Genomic DNA, 16,851 nt, shown 5'->3' on the forward strand with positions numbered 1-16,851 from the left:
CACTGTGTCCTGGTGAACAGAGCTCTGGACTGGAATTCAAGAGACTTTGGCTCAGTCCCCGACTCTACCCTGGCCTTTTGCTGCCACTCAGTGAGTCAATCCATTATCTGTGCCTCAGTTTCCCTGCTCTGTAACAGGCAATGATACACACATCATTAGGGCTCTGCTCCTGAGCACTGCTAAGAATGTTAAATATCGCTTCTAGAGGGCTTGCCTAATTCAGCCTCAGCTCGTCCCTGTTCCTAATGTGTTTACTACACTTCATTCCCTCTAAAGGACCTGTACTTCAAACGCTTCTCTTTAGAATAAAGGGGGGGAAAACTACACTAATAAGTAAACAAACCACAGCTCCATCAGCCAGGAAGAAAAAACAAAAAAAATGCAGACAGAGAGACTTATTTGGCTAGGTGACATCCTGCCCAGCAAATTCCTAATTGCCCAAGATGTATCTTGTGAATGGAACAGTTTTGTGTCCTCGAGTGAGGGTGTGCTCACTTTGGGGAGCAGAGGCACATGGAAACCACACAGAAGTGAACTCTGTTAGCTGGGGAGGAGGAGAAAGGTGACCCCAAAGAGGTCATGTCAGAAGGCAGCCCCCCTTTTTCAGCCATGTCCTGCTGAAGGCACAGCTCAGCTGGGGCTGCCCCTGCTGTCTGTCTCCTCTGGCACCCCGAGGTGGGTGGTTTCAAATCCTGTCTGCCTCTGAGTCCCACGGAGAAGCCCTGAAGGGAGCTGAGGAAGCAGCTGAAGGAAGCAGAGAGAGGGAGAGAAAAAAGAGAACAACCTAACCCCAAATCTCTTTAAAGGAAGTCAAAGGCCAGATGCTCCTTGCTTCCTCCCTGCTGCTGCCGCAGTTGCCATAGCCTGTGGTTGTGGTTAGTCTGTCTGGAGCTCAGATGTGAGAGACTGAAACTGGACTGGAAACTCCCCCAGCTCAGCTGCTCATCTGCAGCAGCACCTGCCAGCCCAGCCTGCAGAGCCCCTGTTTGATCAAAGCCAGGAGGTTGTGTTTCTGCTAATGTCCAGAAAAGGTGTTCTCGCCTCAAAATATAAGATAGGTAAGCATGACATTAGCAAAAGGGTGCTTTGGACTGGTTTTAAAAGGAATATATCAAAAAATGTGACTCCCTTCAGCCCTTTATTCTGAGGCACTGGGAGGGTTTAAAGACATTTATATAACTCAAAGAAAGGTGCCTTTTGGGCTCCTCCTTTATAGGTGGCCAATGGCTTCCATGCAGATGTGATATTCCCCTTTCCATCCAAATGAAATATTTTTGGCAGAAGAGAAAATGAAATCATTCTCCAGTCTGCACAGTGATCTCTTTTCTTTCTTGTTTTACTATACACAAACATTCTCTCTCCCTGTTGTGATGCAGGTGAATGAAATAACCATGTTTCAGTGAGAGAAAATACAAATGCATATGCTTTGCTGTGGCGGGGAGCAGTGAAGAGGTATTTCTTTAAAAGTTGGGAAGCTTCTTGTTGGCACTATGTCCTGTGCTAGGGAATGCTCCAGAAACTGGGAGGATGTATAGAGTCAGGCATGAAATGTATATTTAGTAAATACCATTATATTAGATCATGTTTCTTCACTCTGCTCCTCTGTAACTGGCTGCATATGAACAAAACAGAATAAAAACACAATTGTCTCTGCTACAATAAAGGTAAGCAGGCAAAGCAGAAAGCAAAGCAGACCAGCTGCATGGCATATTTTGGCCACTGCAGAATAAGTGGGGTGTGTAAGATGGGCCAGCATGCACACACATGGCTAACAACTGCTCACAGCTCTCCTGAGATCACAGCACAGCAGTAATCCAGAACAGCTTGGAGAGGCTGCGCGAGTCTGGGCAAGTAAAGTGGAACTAGAAGCAGGACATAAACAATTTATCTAAGATATTGACAGGCTTAATAAACCATATTAGTTCTTTCCCTGTAGGTAGAAAACTCTTTTTCTGCCTGAGATACAGAGAGGGCAGCATTAACAGTCTCAGTGAAAATATGTGCAATGCCCAGGGGTGAAAAGCACTGATGTATTACAGCAGAATTTCTCTGTGCAGATCAGGGGCTCAGGGACCTCAGGGCTGCTCTTCCCCTTCCTTGCACGGGGCACTCTGTCTCTCATTTAACTGCGGTGTGATCCTGATTAGTTCCAGGCTCTCCACAAAGCCGTGTGGGCAGCAGGGCTGTCTGCCCTGGGCCTCTGAAGCACAGCCAGGGCAGGAGCAGCAACCTCTCCTGCGGGAAGCTCCTGTGTTCCCAGGGCAGACTCAGCTCCTCGAGGGGCTGCAGAGGATGTCAGGGCAGGGAGGGGCAGAGGAGGAGTGCAGAGCCAGGGGTCTGCATGGGAGGATGAGTATGAAGGAGGATGAGACACAAAGAAGAACAAAACCAAGAGGGAAGAGCAGCAGGAAGAGAGAACCAAGCCGTCAGGATTAATTATTCCAGAAACGCTGAGATGAACCAGTGTGGGGGACTGGATCCATTCCATGTGTGATATCAATCCATTGATGTCAGCAGACAGAATGCTCTGGAGCTGGATTTGTTCCCTGCAGAAATACCTTCATCTGCTAAAGCACAGACAGCCCCCTGGCTTGGGGGACTTGGACACTCTGTGTCCTTCTGCCTGGTGCTCAGGTCATTCCTGAGCCACAAGCTGTGCTCCAGCCCAAGGCAGGATTTGCTCACACATCACACCTTGTGCCCTGTCAGACCTGGGGATTTGGGGGTTTAAAACATTACTGGTGTCATCCATCATACTGATTTCTGCCAGTTCTTTAAATCACACCCCTGGGTAAGAAATAAGAGGACTCCCAAGACAACACATCTCCACTGAGATTCCTGCACATTCAGCTTCCTTCCAGCAAGCCTGACACCCACCTCTGCTGGGGCCATGTGTTATACCTCATACCCATGTGTCTATGTGACCTTAAGAAAGTGATTTGCTAATTAAACATGACATTTTCAACCTATGAAGTCTACTTAACGAGCATGAACTATTCTGCTTTCAAGTGGTTTTGGCTGCAATTCACAATAATTAGGGGGATTTTCCATGCTTGTCCTTCTCTTTCTAAGCAAAGCTGATTTTTCTGCCTCTGATGCTTAGCTTGGGTGGCATTTGGCCACCAGCTCTGTGCAGGAATCATCTGTACATCCAGCGATCTTAACCTGGCAGAAAGGAGCAAATGCAGGGATTTGAACTCTGCTGATTGTCCCCATTATTCAGCTCACTTCCCTGATTTATTCACACCAAAAGGGAGCTAGTTATACCTCTGTAATCACCAGGAAGGAACCAACAGCTTCATAGCAGCGTGAATGAGAGCAGCACTGCATTCCCAGTCTCCCCAGATGGTGCCTTGGGTCAATTTCCTCTCATGCGTTGAATCATGAACTATTACAGTCACAAGCAAAGCAGACAAATTCTTTGGGGTCTGTGTCTTCTGCAAACATCCTACTCTGGCTGACTTGTCTCACACAAAGCAAATTGGCTGTACAGGGAAAATAATCCTCACAGACATTTCCTCTCTCAGTGGAAAATAAATCCTGGCCAATTCCATGCCACTGGAAAGGGCAGTCCAAGGAGCCACTGGATGCAAGTGGCACCATTGGTTTTCACTGCCATCTGCCTGGGGCAGAGCTGACCCCTAACATTCAGGACATGTTCAGGTTAAAATGTTTTTCCTGGCCCAAAATCGCCTAAGGAGCTAAGGCAAAAGCTCAGTCTAAAGACAGACATCCTCACCTTCAAACCCTTTGTTTGTCAGTCCAGGACTGACATTGGCTTCTCTGGACCACATGGTTTTTTGCAGCAGTTGATGCAGTTTGGCCCTGAGTTCACTGCTGGTGACACAGAGCTGTCATTGCAATCAGCCATCCCCACAACCAACCAAGTCCCATCCCACTAGGAATAAAAGCTTGATGCTGGCCTTGGCAGAATAGAGACAAGTGCTCCGAAGATTCAGATAACAACTGGTGCAAATCCCAGCCTGGGCTGGATAAGACTGAGCAGAGCCAGATATTTTCATCTCAGAACAGACTTTCTATCCATGAGCAGCCTGTTTCCACTTACAGCAAGACAGGGACAATGCACAGTTTTCCTCTCTGAAGGGCAGGAAGGCACAAAGTTAATTTGTGCTCCAGGATTCATGAAGAACACCACACTGAGTTAGACCATAATGACCCAAGGGCCTCTAAAACCAAAGCAAACACTGACAGCTATTTCAGTTTTCCTTGGACTGAACTTCAGGTGAGCTGAAAACATTGCACAGGTGTTATTTCCAAAACCAGGGGGAACAATTCCATACTGCCCTTATCCTGAATGGCTCTACCAGACCTTGTGCTAAATGCATTACTGTCAGTGTTCAGTTCTGCTGCACAGGCCTCACAAGCAGAATATAAGAGAAAAAAGGCACCATAAAGAAAGCAATGTGCAACATGAATGTAACAGGGCTGTTGTGATGCTCTGATGTAGACCTGAAGTTGTCTCTCTGGGAGTAGCAGTTAAAACTGTTTTTAAAAAAAAAATAGTCATGTAATCCAATGAATATGTCTTTCCAGGACTGACTGGGAGTGGGATAACACCAAGAAGATGTTATTTCTGTAATCACAGCTTGCAAAGCCACCAGACTGACAGGAAGAGCTGCAGTCAGAACGTAAAGGAGGAGGAGGCAAGATCAGAATCAACCTGAGGAGGTCAAAGCACCAAGAAGTCAACCCAGGTCAGGGTGGAATTGAGACTCTGTGTGCCCAGGCCAATCTCTGAGGCTGCCCACACCTCAGCCTTCCCCAGCTGTGAAATAGAGATGACAGAGGCATTGTGAGCCTGAGCTCATTAGCGTCTGCCAAGCTCCCAAATCCGCTGACGGAAGTTGCTGCGCAGCAGGAGCACAGAGTTGTTGTTTTTTGGGTTGGGTTTTTTTTCGTGAAAACACTAAAGAGATGAGCAATTGAAAGAGTAACCAACATAGTTCACTGCCTCTTTAGAAACGCCTGGTGAAGTCCCAGCCAGCAAGGGAAAAGGGCTTGCAAGGGAGATGAGAAGCATTGCTGACGCCAAGTCCAGCGAGAAAGTTCTGGCACAAGGGTGGTAAAAGCATCCACCCTCTCACACTTGCCTGGTGAGGAGGGGGAAAAAAATTAAAAAAAAATTAAAAGAGAGAAAAAAAAATTGAGGAAAAGAAGGGAAAAAAAGAGAGAAAGAAAGAGGGAGGGAACAGCAGCCCAACGTGGTTGGAATAACTCAGCTCACTGTAGCCTGTCCAACAACAGCCCTGGCGGATCATAAAACAGCCTCTCACATCCATGTGGTTTTTGCTGCTAGGAGACAAGGTACAAAACACACAACCTCACGCCGAGCTCTATAAAACCTTATATTCCCCCTCAGACTCAGAGTTCATCTGAAGAATTTGCATCACCTAATTAGAACCAAGTTTTAAAATAATAAAAAATAGCCCAGCAGGAAAAAAATGAAAAGCCCCTTTCCTTTCTTTGCCCCCTTTTTGTGATTTTAGTTACCATAAAACTTGAAAAGTACCTTTCCAACTCTTTTCCAGGCAGCATTTCCACACATAGGTTTTGCTGGCAGGTCTTAACTACTGAGTACATTTGAAGGCTAAATCACTTCCTCTCCGTGGTGCCCAGAGTCAGGTGTATCCTAGAGCTAGGTGTTCCTCATTCTCCAAGGTGAGAGTTGATCACAAGCAGCACCTGAGAAGCACAAGGAGACCTCAGCTGCTGCTGGCACTTGCAGGTTGTTTTTCTGCACAGAGAATGGGAAGCCAATCTTTGCTGTTGCAGACACTGTGATAATGTTTTGTTTTATTTTCATTCTTTTTATATCTTTATATTTTTCTTCAGTTGTACATCAGGACAAAGTATTCAGTGATGGAGGTGCTTAAACTGGTGTTGTCTCTTTGTAACAAAGACCGTCACAACTTACCCAAGGAACTTCAGCACAAAGAATTTCCTCTGTGTGTGAATCCCTGCACCTCCAAATTTCCTACACAGTTTTATCTGTACATCCTCCTGCTCACCCTGTCCAGGGCCTCCCATGACTGCAGCTCATCAGGGGTACGAAATGTCCAGCAATTGTGTGACTGGCTGAGAAAACCAAGGGTGAAGGTGCTGAACATGCAGCTGGTTTGTGGCTTCCCTCTGTCCCCTGGTGCCACCATCGATGGCAGAGGGGCTGTGGGCAGCTGGGCAGTGTGAGCCCAGCGAGGAGAGCTGGTGATTCACGTGGCTTCTGTCCAGGCATTACAACCAGCACAGACCATGGGCAAGCCCTGCTGCCCTCGCACAGAACCACAGAACCATTAATGTTGGAAAAGACCTCCAAGAGCATCGAGTCAAACCATTCCCCCAGCACTGCCAAGTCCACTGCTAACCCATGTCCCCAAGTGCCACATCCACATGGCTTTTAAATCCCTCCAGGGATGGAGACTGCAATGCTTCCCTGGGCAGCCCCTGCTGGGGCTCGATAGCCCTTTTGGTGAAGAGATTTTTCCTAAAATACAACCTAAGCATCACCTGGTGCAGCTTGAGGCTGTTTCCCCTTGTCCTGTCCCTTGTTCCCTGGGAGCAGAGCCTGACCCCACCCAAGGCCATTCCCCATGTACCCACACCTTACTGCTCTGGCTGCCATCTCACAAGGGGCTCTGAGGAGGGGACACTGTAACTGAGGGTTTGGGCTCCATTTGGACTGCAGAGGCTGTGAGCAATGCTCATTCCTGCAGGGTGGATCATGCCTGGCTTCCCGAGCAGCCCCGGGTCCCTGACAGGGAGGGTGGATCTGCTGCAGCCTGGACACTCCAGAGGATGCAGCTGCATCCTCCCCGCCAGGGCTACACTTGCATTTGCCTTCACCAGAGCTCAAGCAAGGGCTGCACCTCCTGTCCTTGCAGCCCAAATGACAAGTGACCTCGTCTTGTTCCTGCCCCACACACAGTGCCCAGCTGCTGGCAAAAGGGAATTAAACTCCTCCACCCTGACACAGCCGCTGTATCTGCCAAAAGCCTCGGGCTGTCTGCAGGAGGAGGCAGCTGGTTTAGGAGAGGGATTGCTATAATCTGACTCTGCAGCTAAAATCAACCCTCACAGTCCTTCAGCACCCACAGAGACACCAGCAAGGACCTGGACTGGAGGCACTGATGTCAAGGAGACCTGGTGGACACTGTGTGCGTCACTGCACTGAGAGGAAAATGTTATCTCAGGGAGGGAGAACAGAAAGAAAACAAGAATCCCGAGGATCTCATGCTCAGAGGATGAGAGGGGAAAGAGGTCAGTTCCTGACAAGCAGCTCAAAACAAACCCATTGTTCTGAGTGAGACTCTGTCGTCCCTCCCTCACCAGGTGTTACCTGGAAAATCCATCTGCTCATTCCCCCTCCCTGGGCCATTCCTCTGCCCTGGCAAAATGGAAATTTGTGAGACAGCTGTAATGGCAGCAGATTCCTGGCTGGTCTGCCTCACCTTCCTAGAGGAAAAGCAGCAGCTCTGAGTTGGTGTCTGGAGGAGGAAACACCCTGGGCTGAACTGGAGATGGCTGTGGGGGAGCCAGGCAGCCCTGGACAGACACCCTTTCTGGCAGAAGCACCACATCCCATGGTAGGACACTTCGATTTCATGACTTGTGTGTGTTTTCCTGGCCTAAATATATCTGCTCTGTGGGTTCACCAGGCAGACCACCCTGTAGTAACACACACCAGGATTAGAAACCACACCAGCCCAGATAAATGCTGCTTTCTGACCTCTGTACTTTTCCCACTACTCGCTGTCACCTTCTGGAAAGGCTAGAAGACAATTTTGCAGAAGAAGTAAAAAAACCACCCAAGCCTTTGTATGTCAGAAAAAAAGCCCAAATCTTTTCCTTGTCTCAACTCCAGTGAAAAAAGTCTCTTCTGGGTTATCTCACACATATTCCAGGGTTTATCTGTAAGACATTTCAGTCCAGAACAAAGCTCTAGTCCTGGATTTTGTAACCTAACAAAGACTGCAATCTAGAAAAATGATACTAAAACTGTTCTCTGTCATGTCCACACTGCCCTTGCATCCCAGCAGCACTGCCCTTCATGGTGCCACAGCAGGCTCCATAGGTGCACATGGAGTACAGAAACCTTTTGCACAGAATGGTTATTTTAAACATTCCTTGAGACCATAACACCAAAGAAAGGACCCTGCAGAGCCCAGTGGTGCACAGAAAATGAAAACATTATGCTCCCCAAAATGCTGTCGTGGGGAAGAAAGACTGAGAAGGGAACTTCTTGCCATGGCTGATTTATGGCTGCCTTGGCTCACAGCCAGCCTGGAATACCCCAAGCCTTTGGAGAACCTATGGAAGTGAAATGCTGAGGAAGTTGTACATCCTCTAGAAGAGTCAAGTAAAAACAAAGTGCGGGTTTTATAAACATGGTGTGTGTACACTATTAAAAGAGACTCTTTCTGCTGGGTTTTGGCTTTGTGTCTAATGCTGCTGGCCAGAGAGGCTGGTTGGGAGCAGGAATTCGGGGATTTCTTAAAAATGACAGTATTGGAAAAATGTTGAAATGTTGACATTTCCCACCAAATGAAAGTTTTGGTTTCTTTTTTTTTTTTGGGCAAGGTCCATCAAACTGTATCATCTTCCTTCTTTTAAAATAATATCCACATTCAATATGATTGTATGAGCATGATTCCTCCAGTGTTTAAAAGGGAATAAGAAAATTGTATGGATTACATATCTCCATCTTTATGTGTCAAGAGAGAATCAATCCACCAAAAACATTTTAAGCTTTATGATTTTCTTATTTTCTTTTCTGGTTTTTTTTGTTTGTTTGTTTGTTTTTCCCTGCAATAATCTCCTGTCAGGGACACTAACTTTGAACTGGGGGTAAAACCAGACAAAATTACCTCAAGTGTTCTTTACAAGGGTCACCTGTGTGAGTGTTTAAATTGGAGCAGGTGCTAAAAGCTGAACTCAGAGCGTTCCTGAGTTGAGGCTGAAGGAAAGCAAACACCAAATCAAGCTTTGCCACTGACATCAACAGGATTTAGCACAAGCCAAGTCCTGGTTTTCCTGATCCTAGGGATGGATGCCATTCATCCCCTGCTGATGTGAGTGTGCTGGCCCTTGGCTGCAGCCTGGCTCATCTGCTTCCTATGAAGCACAAAACCCATTCCAAGTGGGAGCAGAAGTGTCCTAGGCACAGGGAGCTCTCTGAGCTCAGCCCTTCCCGAGCGGATGCCACTCTGGATCCCAGCCTGTCCTCCGAGTCAGGCAAGAAATTCCATTCCTTCTACACACTTTAGCAAAGGCCATGTGAGTCATCACTGGGTGTAAGGACAACGATAAATGTTCCCTTGCAATGGTTTCTGCTGGACTGTTCCTTCTTTCAGAGCCTTGTGGAGAGATGTGCTCAGGGCAGGAGCTCCCTGGGGCAGCAAGGGCAGTGCTGGCCATACTGCCAGTGCAGTGCCATCCTTAAAGGACTCTCCTGCCACTCCTCTTGCCCTTGCTGATGGATTGTGGCAATTAAAAGGGAGGTCAAGCACCTAATAGGGAGCCAGGAATATGCATCTCCCCATCCACTTGAGACAGGTGACCACAGGCAGTCATCCTTGGGAGCACCTGAAAGATGGGAGGAACAGAAGTGATTTGGTTCTTCTGCCTGTGGGGCACTTGGGCATCAGCTCTGCCATTAGGAAAAGATCAGTACATGCTTCAAGTGAGGATTGGTGCTTTCTGTAATAGCATCAGAAAAGGAAATGCAATAAGAGCATCTCTGCAGAAGGAGAACAGTCCAGGGCAGTGCTGCACTGTGGCTCTGCACAGCTGGAACAAAGAACAGAAGCTGCAAGAAACTTCTCCTTCCCTCAGGAAAATCCAGCTGAAGATCCATGTAGTGAAAGCCATGAGAAGCTTAAAAATATATTCAGTGCTGCTCTGTGAAACCTAGGAGATGCACTACACAATTGTGAACGCCATTCCTGACTTCCTTATCTAGAAATATTTACATTTCTTAGCCACCAAGCATCCCCTGGCATGGCCCCAACCAGCTCAGTTCCATGCAAAAGATGGCAAAGGAGGTGAGAACTGTGCAGTGCCTGCCCTCAGCCTCTCCTGCCAGTCCCTCTCGAGTTAGTAGGACAAGAGAAGGAAGGGAAAAAACCTCAAAGCCCCAAGCCTGTTTTTATTTACGATCATGTTCGTGGGTCGCTCTTTGTCTAGACAGCTGGTATTAGCATCTGAGGCTGTCCTGGAATCTAAAATACCATTTATCTACAGGGGAAATAAAAGCCCTGGATTAAACAGTTCATGAAAATAATCTGGGAATTGACATGGGGCCCAAGGAGACCAAAGGTAGCAAGATCTAGGGCAGGCATCTCTGTTTGTCTTGGCTGTAGGGATGTTTTCTCAGAAAACAAAACAAAACAAAACAAAACAACTTCCCCCTCCCAGTACTCCCCCAAAATAATTTGGCTTCAGGAGAGTGTTTCCTTTTGCTTCCTCTCCTCCTACCTTTGTTTGCTTGCTTTAAGCATATCCCCATCCACCACCCACAGCAACGAAGTTCCCAAACATAACTGGGGAAAGTGGGACTGGAGAGGAGCAGCTCCTCCTTCCAAGGATGTCCTTGAAGCTGTGAGCTGCTCTGTTTTGCTGCACAGAGACTCTGAATGCTCAAGAGTGCTAAGACCTTTTTAGTTCACTGGTGCCTAATGTGGGGTTTTCTTATGTAGCCATTCTGGCAGACCCTAAATGAATGCATAGCATGGGTCATATTTAATGAAACTCCCAATTACAGTTGGTAGTTCCATTTTACCATTTAATCCAAGGAAATCTGCCATTTTAATCCAATGCAGGCAGTAAAGAGGGAAACAAAAGGCCAATACTAGATTAGGATGAGGGTTTAAAGCAAGAGACAGCAAAAATGTCACTCTATTTAAACACTTCTCAAAAAAATCAGCTTTTCCAGCTGTATGGAACAGTCTGGAAAGAGAGCTGCATGTTGGTGGCACACCTAGGGCAGATGCCTCCTTTCCAGCTGTGATGCAGAGTTCACACACAGCCTGCTGCAAACTGCCCATGGGCTAAAATTCAGCCAATAAACATGCTAGGTATGAAATATTTCTCCTCTGTGTGCTTTGTTTAGAGGCAGATGGCAGTGCCTGTAGTATTCTGTGGTGCAAAGAACAACCAGCATAGAAGATTGTGAATTACAAATCAGTGCTCAGCTTCCTTTCTCCTTGCACACTCTGCAACCTTTGCAGCCTCTGCCACACATCCACAGAGCCACTTTCCCTGGGGAATCTCGCCCTTCTGGCCACTGAAGACTCAGTTTACTGGACCATGGTCCTGCCTCAAGATGGCCAAACTTGTCATAGTGTGGAGACTCTGCTGATGAGATCAGAGTCTGCAAAGACAAATTCCAAAGTGCAGAGAGAAAAGGATGTTTTCTTTTCCGCTGGACAAAACACAACTTTTCTGGCAGACCCAGGCAGGACAGTCTGTCCACTTTGGCAATACCCTGCACGCCTGGACGTACACAAGTGTGTTTTTACATGCAGCCTGGTTTGATTACACAATCTCTCTCCAAGAGAATTTGGCAAGAAAGATATCTGAGAGAATTTAGAAACAGTCTGCAGCGTGCTGCTTCTCTCACACAACTTCTAGCACCATTTGGAGCTGCTGACCACTGGCAAAACACCCAAAGAAAATCCCCTCAGTGCTGCTCAGGTACCCAGGAGATACTTTCAGAGATGCTGCAGGGTCAGCCTCAGCTGCCAGCTTGTACCACAGACCTTTGTCCAACAGCTCTGAACACCTCAGAACACTCAATCAGCCTCGAGGCCAAACCTTCTCCCTGCTCTGTCTTCCCAATTATGATTCTGAACCTTTGCCAAAGGCATCTGGTAAAAGATTCACATGTCAAAGGCTTTTCCTGACCACCAATCTTTTTCAATTCCAAAGTTAGATCTGTTCCTTCAGTGTCCATCCCTTCCTGAAAACACTGTTTAACACCCATCTGGGGCGATAGTATTGAATGCTGGTGCTCAACTCTTCTAAACTCCATGATAAACTTACTGGAAAATGAATCATAGCTTGTCTTGGGAATCTCATGCTTGTTTAGGTTGCAAACACCCCACCTGTTTGACCATAATATTATTTTATTTGCCTTTGCTGTTTGTAGAGAAAGATACACCCCTTGTGCTTACTGAAAAGTTCTTGTGATTAGTGCCAGTGCCAGGCAACCTGAGAGTGGAAAACAAGTTTATTCTAGCGAAGGCCACAGTTAGTCTTGATTAGGGAGTTCAAAAGAGAGTTAGCAAACACAAACACCAGAAAGCACAGACCTAGAGCATGTGGGCCACAAGTCTCTGCTGTAAATGTCAGGCATCCTCTGAGATCCACATTCCAGATCCATGATCTGCAAGTCCACCTCAGGACTGTCTGAGCTACAGGATGCAGCTTAGGGTGAGTTCCTGTCCAGGAATGTCCCTTGCCCTTTTAAACTCCAGGGTTATTTGCATATCTTTATTTTTTAAAATGCAAACAAAATAGTCAGATTGAATCTGAAGAATCACTTTCTTTCTAATAAAAAGGTTCTTATCACACAGCACTTCACTTTGGAATAGGTAGCTGGCATCTGTGAGAGCATTAATTGAAAACATTTGTATTTATCCAGGTAGGATGCATCGTAAGGACTGTGAATGGTCATTCTTCTAGGTTTTCCTTTACAATATCAATTGTAAACTTCATTCCTGGCATTCTGTAATTCTAACTTTCATTGCTGTAACTTCCTATTGTGCAGCAGAGTTTCAGTGAGTTTTCATTTAACAGCATTTCCCACAGAGCACATGTGGAACATCCCCACAGCTCACTGCTGTAAGGTTCACTGTGTCAGTAGAGCTATCAAACACCACAGCCAATGCCTCCTGGAATCTCTGCACTGTCTGTACCAGGTCAGAATGAAAAATGTCCAAGTGTCAGCCTTGGGGATCAAATTTCCTCACTTGTCTGCTTGATTCACTGTCTTCCCCTGGGTTTCCATATAGCTCTTTAAACAAAACAAACCTTTAGAGACAGAGAACGCTTGACATGATTAACTACCTTTGCTGGTAATGTGTGCAACCCACCCAGGTGTCTAGACAGTTTGAAAAATACAGATCGTATTTAGGAGTAACAGCTGGTACTCCTCAAGTCTCTCTGCTGGACCCCAAATTAAGTAGAAACAGACCTTATCAATATTAGGTGGTTCTCTTCCAAAGAAAACATCCAGCCTGTTGCAGGAACTTAGGTTACTGTTTCAGTAGATGGCACTTTACCTGCAGCCTACCAGAAAGTTCTGCACTCCCAAAGCTCCTGTTGTGAGAAAAGTGAGACAACAAAGAGTTCAGACCCATTTCTATTGTGGGAAACCATCAGTATTTTTTCATAAAAGGCAAAAAAAATACCAACACCTGTGTCCTACCAGATTCCAGTTTAGGCAGGTGTTTCTTGCCTGCCCATCTATCTTTTAAAATACTAAGTTGGAGAACCTGTTTGCTTATGCAGGTTTTAGACTGAAATTTTGTTAGGTGCTCCTAAATAATGGCTTAACAAGAGGTTCTGAGAGGGAACAATGAAGGCTCTGGCAAGAGCAGGCAGTGCAGGCACTCCTCAGGACAAAGCAGGTGCTCCTAGGAGGTTATCCAGAAGTAGCACCTCTGTCTTGGCCCTCATCCCACCCAACACCTTTGCACAGCAAAGCTTCCCTTGGCCACAAGCTGTTGGCTGCAGAACAGTCACTCATGATGTCAGAGGCAAAAGCAGCGCTAGGTGCCCAAAAAGTGTGGACAGAAGTCCTCTGATTATTACAAGATGTGAGTCTGAGCAAAGTGAAAAACTGCAGGTTGAACCTATTTAATGAGGACTCTGCCCCAAGATGCCCCACGAGTGCAGGATGTGGTTTCCCAGGAGTGTGAGTGGGGCAGAAGCACAGAGAGCCAAGGATGTGCCTGTAAAGATGATGGCAAATGGGACTGCTCCCAGTTCTCAAATTTACACAAATATTTGTGTAAAGGCCATGCAAACACAAAGGAAATCCCAAGGTATTCCCTGTTCAGCAGGTATCTCTCTTCTGATTGAGTCAAATTTGTCACAGCTCTGCAAACAACACAAAGGTCTTTGCTCCATTTAATTGTACTTGAGAATTTATCATCCTCTTATGGGGGAAAATTAGATTTATAACTTAGCTAAGTTCTAGTTAACGAGGCTGCCCAAGCCCTGAACTGTTGGGGTAAGGCTGCTCAGAAGGGTCTCCATTGAGGCCAGCAGTGCTTTTCTAAGAGACTGTAAATCACCTTAAATTTCATCCACTGTGGCAGCATGGAGCAGAGGAATGTGGCTGTGCTGGGCCCAGAGCAGGGCTCAGATGGGGCAGCAGATCCCACAGCAGATCCTACAGCAGATCCCACAGCAGGTCCCACAGCAGGTCCCACAGCAGATGTGACCCCCAGCCTGGAGTGGAAGGCTCAGATCTCCAGGTGCCCTGAGGATGCTCAGGGTGAAGGGAATGCAGCACAGAGGTGCCACAGGAACAGAATGCACAGGGCAGCTCCAGCACCCGCTGGGAAGAGCATAAGCAAACTGTAAAACACAAGGCAGACAAAACATCTGGCAGCTGCTTCAAATAGTTTTCTGTCTGAAGGGCAGACAAGCCTGCAATAGTTTCAAATCAAAACATGTGTAAAGGCAGGATCAGTGCTTCAGTGTGTTTTGTGCAAGCTTTCAATGAGTTTTGTTCCTTTCAGCACAGTTTTGTAAGCCAAGAAATGCTGCGCTTTGGGTTAGGTTTTAAATTTTAATAAACTTGACTAAATAAATCACTATATTTCCTTCTCCAGTCAAATGCAACTTCGGCATAAGGTCAGCAGCATTAGCTCTGCATAGGAAGCATGTGGGAGAGAAGAAGGGCAGTGTGCTAGGAAATGTTTTTCATAATTGTCTTACCTTATGCAGGAGAAAAGGTGTGACTGCCAAAAAGTTCTTAAAAGTCTGACGCACGTCCTTTCAAGTTCCCACATCTCAGGCCCAGGGAAAGGGAAAATTGCCTTGATACTGGCAAAGGACTTGACAGGTACAGACTGCTGGCTGGGCTCCAACAGGGAAGTTGTTTGAGCTCAGAAATAAATTCTCAGTCCTGCAGCCAGAGGAGAGAATTGGCAATTGTCTTCCCCCCTCCAAGTTTTCCTGTCCTGACACTGTGACAGCTTTGATGAAGAGCCACAGGCACAGGTTTGTGCAGGAGTGTAAGCTGCACCCAGGACAGGCTGCCCCTGTGAGAGGAATGATGATGAGACTGCTAGAGAAGGATGACAGATTTCCTTATCAGCCACCAAACTCCTCCACTGAACACTTCCCCCCTTGCACACCTTTCTAGACTCAAATCACTTTGACCAAAGCCTCAACTTCCAGGAAGAAACAAAAGCTATTCCACTGCTTGTCCAGAGCCCCAGGATGCCAAGGTTCTGAGCAGCAGCACAGCAAGGCAGGCAGGCTGTCAAGGCCAGGAGCCTCCCAGAAAATGCAGGAACAATTCCATGTGCGTAAACGTGATGAGTCAGCAGCAGCAGCAGCAGGAGGAGGAGGACGATGAGATGCTGGCAGGGCAGCTGGGGTGACTTTCAAGGCAGTCCTGATACAAGCAGAACTTGCAGCTTTTACTGCTACTCAAAAAGGCAGAGATCTGCCTGCCACAATGCCAGGGCTGGGCTGGGGGCAGAGCAGCAGGGGAGCAGAGCACCACTGATTTATTAGGACTTGCTAATCTGTGATATCATTTGTTGATTCCCCATCCCATGACTTCCTCCCCTGTTGCCATGGCACTGTACATAAACACTGCAGGCTCCCAGCCCTGAGCAGGTCATTTGTTTCAAATATTCCATGCAGCTGGAACACAAGCCTGTTTGGGTGTCTGGAGCTGAGCATGAACTAATTCCTCAGCTTTCTGCACCCTCCCAGCCTCCTGCTCTCAGCACCCTCCAGCCACACTCCCAGCCTTAGCTGCAAGGAAGGGGAAGCTTGGGCAGAAAGGAGGAGTTTCACTGAAGTCCTCTGCTACCTGCAGCAAACCAGAACTGTGATTAATGAATATGCTGGATAGTGAGGCTCAGGATCTAGAAACCCTTGTCTTAACCATGTGGTTTTCCCACATGTAGGAGATACCCAAAATTAAAAAAAAAAAAAATCTTGCCCTGACTAGAGATAAGAGCAAGAAACCTCTTCCCTTTTTTTGAGATCTCCATCCCCACTACCCTTACTAGGCAGTTCTCAGGCTGTAGTTGAACCTCACAAGTTGCAGTGTGTGTGTGAACTGATTAAATAATTTGGCTTTTTCTCACAACTTGGTGGCTGCAGGGAAGACAGAAAAGTGTGTGGACAGAAGGGGGACTTGGAGCCTCCCTCATCACCACTGACAAGTATCACATTCCCACACTTCCAGGCACTTTGGAGAGGCTTAACCTCACTGCTGACACAATCTGAGAACATCTCTGTATTGCACAGTTTGGTGACTGAAGGCACAACCAGCAGGCAAGCAGCTGCAAAATCAGCTCTAAACCAAGTTCCACCAGGAAACCAAGGCTGTCTCATCACAGATTATATCCAACTCCATCTCTGAGGCACTCAAGGCAGCTGCACACAATCTCAGGTTACCACACCTTACCTGCCCCAGCCCTGTGCCCAGAGCTGCAGCTTGCCCTCCATCTGCACACCCCTTTGAGATGCCAGCTTGAAACTGTTGTTCTTGCAAGCAGAGATATGGCCAGAACAGCCTCTGCTGTGCCTGTTTGGGCAAGCTCCTTGGGAATAAGCTCACTGTTCATGTAGAGACAAAGG

The 16,851-nt window shown here is 47.0% G+C and overlaps 1 protein-coding gene across 1 annotated transcript in view; it reads right to left on the minus strand.

The window, feature by feature from the left end:
- Nucleotides 1-5,689, minus strand: part of SLC25A33 (solute carrier family 25 member 33) — a 29,857-nt gene extending 24,168 nt beyond the window's left edge. The window contains exon 1 of the mRNA XM_085079958.1: nt 5,531-5,689. Within this exon, the coding sequence (XP_084936084.1) occupies nt 5,531-5,601 (71 nt within the window). The 5' untranslated portion in view covers nt 5,602-5,689. The remainder of the gene's footprint in view (nt 1-5,530) is intronic.
- Between the last annotated feature and the right edge of the window lie 11,162 nt (nt 5,690-16,851).

The sequence above is a fragment of the Lichenostomus cassidix genome, chromosome 21, assembly GCF_008360975.1.
Source record: "Lichenostomus cassidix isolate B80296 chromosome 21, HeHo_3.0, whole genome shotgun sequence".
Taxonomy (NCBI): domain Eukaryota; kingdom Metazoa; phylum Chordata; class Aves; order Passeriformes; family Meliphagidae; genus Lichenostomus; species Lichenostomus cassidix.